The 4589-nt window shown below is 45.0% G+C and overlaps 1 protein-coding gene across 1 annotated transcript; it reads right to left on the bottom strand.

Annotated features, from left to right (window-relative positions):
- Positions 1–2694: 2694 nt before the first annotated feature.
- Positions 2695–3636, bottom strand: OR1AF3 (olfactory receptor family 1 subfamily AF member 3). The gene has a single exon (NM_001390465.1). The coding sequence runs from the start codon at positions 3634–3636 to the stop codon at positions 2695–2697; it is 942 nt and encodes a 313-aa protein (NP_001377394.1).
- Positions 3637–4589: the final 953 nt, after the last annotated feature.

Below are 4589 nucleotides of genomic sequence, written 5' to 3'. Positions count from 1 at the left end.
AATAAGCAGGGTGACAATATACAGCCTTGACGTATTCCTTTTCCTATTTGGAACCAGTCTGTTGTTCCACGTCCAGTTCTAACTGTTGCTTCTTGATCTGCATATAGGTTTCTCAAGAGGCAGGTCAGGTGGTCTGGTATTCCCACCTCTTTCAGAATTTTCCACAGTTTATTGTGATTCACACAGTCAAAGGCTTTGGCATAGTCAATAAAGCAGAAATAGATGTTTTTCTGGAACTCTCTTGCTTTTTCGATGTTCCAGCTGATGTTGGCAATTTGGTCTCTGGTTCCTCTACCTTTTCTAAAACCAGCTTGAACAGCTGAAGTTCACAGTTCATGTACTGCTGAAGCCTGGCTTGGAGAATTTTGAGCATCACTTTACTAGTGTGTGAGATGAGTGCAATTGTCCGGTAGTTTGAGCATTCTTTGGCATCACCTTTCTTTGGGATTGGAATGAAAACTGACCTTTTCCAGTCCTGTGGCCACTGGTGAGTTTTCCAAATTTGCTGGCATATTGAGTGCAGCACTTTCACAGCATCATCTTTCAAACGATGAGGATCACCTGGAATTCCGTTACCTCCACTAGCTTTGTTCACAGTGATGCTTTCTAAGGCCCACTTGACTTCACATTCCAGGATGTCTGGCTCTAGGTCAGTGATCACACCCTCGTGATTCTCTGGGTCGTGAAGATCTTTTTTGTACAGTTTTTCTGTGTATTCCTGCCACCTCTTCTTAATATCTTCTGCTTCTGTTAGGTCCATACCATTTCTGTCCTTTACTGAGCCCATCTTTGCATGAAATATTCCCTTGGTATCTCTAATTTTCTTGAAGAGATCTCTAATCTTTCCCATTCTGTTATTTTACTCTATTTCTTTGCATTGATCACCAAGGCAGGCTTTCTTTTCTCTCCTTGCTATTCTTTGGAACTCTGCATTCAGATGCTTATATCTTTCCTTTTCTCCTTTGCTTTTCGCTTCTCTTCTTTTCACAGCTATTTGTAAGGCCTCCCCAGAGAGCCATTTTGCTTTTTATGCATTTCTTTTCCATGGGGATGGTCTTGATTCCTGTCTCCTGTACAGTGTCAGGAACCTCATTCCATAGTTCATCAGGCACTCTATCTATCAGATCTAGGCCCTTAAATCTATTTCTCACTTCCACTGTATAATCATAAGGGATTTGATTTAGGTAATGCCTGAATGGTCTAGTGGTTTTCCCTACTTTCTTCAATTTCAGTCTGAATTTGGCAATAATTGTTATGGATACCCCTTTATGGGAAACCAGGACTTTGCCCCAAGGCTGCACTATCATTTCTCTTGACTATTCCTCCCTTGTCTCTGCATCCCCTCCTTTCCTCTCCTTAGAAATCGGGGAAGGTCAGGGAGGCTGAATGAAGCCTATTTCATATAATCAAGAAGTGGGAGAAGCAGAAAGGCCTTGATGGTGAATCTTAGTCACTATATCACCAGGGACCAGAATCAATAGATAGGACTAGGGCTCTGGCTCTTTGTCTGCATTGAGGAAGGAATTCAGCAAAGAGATGGAAAGTAGTGAAACAAGTAAAGTGTTTATTAGGAGGAAAAAGTGGCTGTGGAGAGACACACAGATTGGATCGGAGAGTTTTGTGCCTTTGGGGTGGTTTAAATCACTTACATGGGGGCAGTTCTTCACATTTCCTCTGGCCATTCATCTTACTTTATCTGGCTCTGAGTCCATATTTGGTCTGACTCAAGGCCCTCTTCTGTGTGCACATGCGTCTTTTAGCCAAGATGGTTCCAGCACAAGGGTTTCTGGGACATTAACAAAACGTTATTATCTGGTGTCCCCTCCCTTCTCTGACCCCTGAGGAACCTTTCTGCACATGTGTAATTTGGAAGGTCTCCTTGACCTCAAGAATGAGAAATGTGTGGTCTCTTTATTTCTTATCAAAGCAGGATTCAGCTTCTCCTTCCTCTTGAGACTCCTGAGAGTCCCTTGGACTGCAAGGAGATCCAACCAGTCGATCCTAAAGGAGATCAGTCCTGAATATTCATTGGAAGGACTGATGCTGAAGCTCCAATACTTTGGCCACCTGATGTGAGGAACTGAGTCCTTGGAAAAGCCCCTGATGCTGGGAAAGATTGAAGGCAGGAGAAGGGGACGACAGAAGATGAGATGGTTGTATGGATGTCATCACTGACTTGATGGACATGAGTTTGAGTAAGCCCTGGGAGTTGGTGATGGACAAGGAAGCCTGGTGTGCTTCAGTCCATGGGGTCACAAAGAGCTGGACACAACTGAGCAACTGAATGGAACTGAACTGCTCCCGCCATTATCTTTATCTTTGAGTATTTGTCCACAAGGGATAGATTTCAGCGGCTCAGCCTGGGGTCCATATATCCCCTGCTTCACTATGAGAGTCTTCCCAGAGTGAAGCTGACATCCATGTTGGGAAACCTGGCTTTTAGAGAAATGGATGATTTCAGGACTGGAGCAGAGAAAGTGCAAGATGAGTCTGGAATATCTTGATGTGATAGAAGGCAAGAAAGTGTTCAGAGAATGGTGGAAACATCAACAGGCACAGAAGTAATAGCTTATAACTCACTGGACAAAGCCGGAAACCGTAAGTCTATACCAATATAAGTAAATGAATAGATGGGAAGAAGTTTGATGAGGGATGAGATATTTATGCAATTTCAGCTATCTTCCCATTCTGTCTTCAATGCTTATTCTGTTCTTTTCTCCTAGCCAGCTTTCTCAAGGCTTGCTTCATGTCCCTGTTCCTAAGGCTATAGATAAAAGGGTTCAGCATGGGGATTACCACAGTGTAAATGACAGTGACCACCCGGTCCTTTGTCACTGAGTAGGTGGATGAGGGGTGGATGTACACTGAGATGGCAGTCCCATAGTATAATGCCACAACTGTGAGGTGGGACCCACAGGTGGAGAAGACCTTGTACCTGCCTCTCCCAGACGGGACTCTCAGAACAGCACGGGTGATATAAACATAAGAGACAGTAATGAAGATGAAGGGACTCATGATCACAAAGGAGCCCTCTGTGAAGGCCAAGAGCTCATTGAGAGAGGTGTCAGAGCAGGAGAGCATCAGCAGAGGCTGGACATCACAGAAGAAGTGGTGGATGATGTTGGGCCCACAGAAGGAGAGGCGGGCCATAAGGATGGTGTGGGTGAGGGAGTGGAGGTGGGACACCAGCCAGGATACTGTCACGAGCTGGAGGCAGCATCTGGGGTTCATGGTGGTGGTGTAACGTAGTGGGTGGCAGATGGCCACATAGCGGTCCAAGGCCATGGCAGCCAGGAGGAAGCTGTCAGTGATTGCACAGGCCACAAAGAAATACATCTGCATCAGGCACTGGGTGAAGGGGACCTTCTTGCTCTTGCTCTGCATGTTTGCCAGCATCCTTGGCACAATGACGTTTGTAAAGCAGATGTCCACAAAAGATAGGTTGGAGAGGAAGAAGTACATGGGGGTGTGGAGGCGGACATCCCCTTGGATGGCTGCAATGATGACTGAGTTGCCTCCCACATTGACCAGGTACATTACCAGAAAGCTGGCAAAGAGCCACACCTGCTGTTTGGGGTCACTGCTCAGTCCCAGAAGGAGGAATTCAGTGATGTGGCTCTGGTTTCCTCTTGTCATTGCTGTCCCCCAAGTGGAAAATCTAAAGGAATGCTAGGCATGAGTCCTGGCTTGGAATCTCCAGTTCTGAATTCTGATGAGTGGCTGGTATAGTTGACAGGCACATGGATTTTAGTGTCACACATGTCTGGCTTTCCATCTTGTCTCTGCCACTGACTGACACACAACACAAAGTCACCTCCTGAACTTTCATTACCTTAATCCATAAAGACAGAAAGTATGAAATTTACCTCCTCAGGCTATTCTGTTTTGGACAGGAATTCTTTTTCGTTTCCTCAAAACAAATATCAGAATACCTTAACTTCTCCATAAGAAAACATATACATCCTACAGATGGTTTTCCTAGCTCCACTCTCTTTGGAAAAAGTTTGTGAAATGCATTTGGGGGTTTGAATAACAATCACTTTATGAGTACCATGAAATTGGAAAGTCTACAACCCTCCAGGAGATGAAACTTTATGGTACAGGGACAGAACCAGTTTCTGGAGTTGTGTGGCATGAGGGAAGACCACTTTCTGGCATCAGGAGAGAGCACCTGTTTGGTTGGGTTAATTTATTTCATTCAGGTGGGTGGTAATTAGGAAGTCATCATGGAAGTAACAGGTGAGTGTATTGACAGTAGATCAGAGCTGAGTCATAAATTGTAACCTGAGCATAAGAACTATATAAATGGAGTAAGTAGGCTGGCAGATAACAGTGAGAGGACTGGATAGCAAGGTTCTGGGCTTCAGAAGCTGGATTCTAATCTGAAAACTGGCACAGAGGATCCAGAGAACAAAGCAGGACCCCTGTCGGAAAGGAATTGTCCCTCTGCTCAGCAATTATAAAGGTGGAGACTGAGCTGTAGTGGAATAAGATCAGAAATCAACTATCAGCCCTCACACCCAGGATCAGATCCTGGTTATCAGCCAGAACTACCTGAGGCTGAGTCAGTCATTCTGTGCCTGGACTTG

The sequence above is a fragment of the Bos taurus genome, chromosome 11, assembly GCF_002263795.3.
Source record: "Bos taurus isolate L1 Dominette 01449 registration number 42190680 breed Hereford chromosome 11, ARS-UCD2.0, whole genome shotgun sequence".
In the NCBI taxonomy this organism is placed as follows: domain Eukaryota; kingdom Metazoa; phylum Chordata; class Mammalia; order Artiodactyla; family Bovidae; genus Bos; species Bos taurus.
Note: the sequence above shows the minus strand (reverse complement) of the source record. Positions and strands in the feature narration are given on the sequence as shown.

Excerpts from the sequence above, each read along its gene's own strand:
- OR1AF3 (NM_001390465.1), bottom strand. The coding sequence starts at position 3,636 with ATGACAAGAGGAAACCAGAGCCACATCACTGAATTCCTCCTTCTGGGA.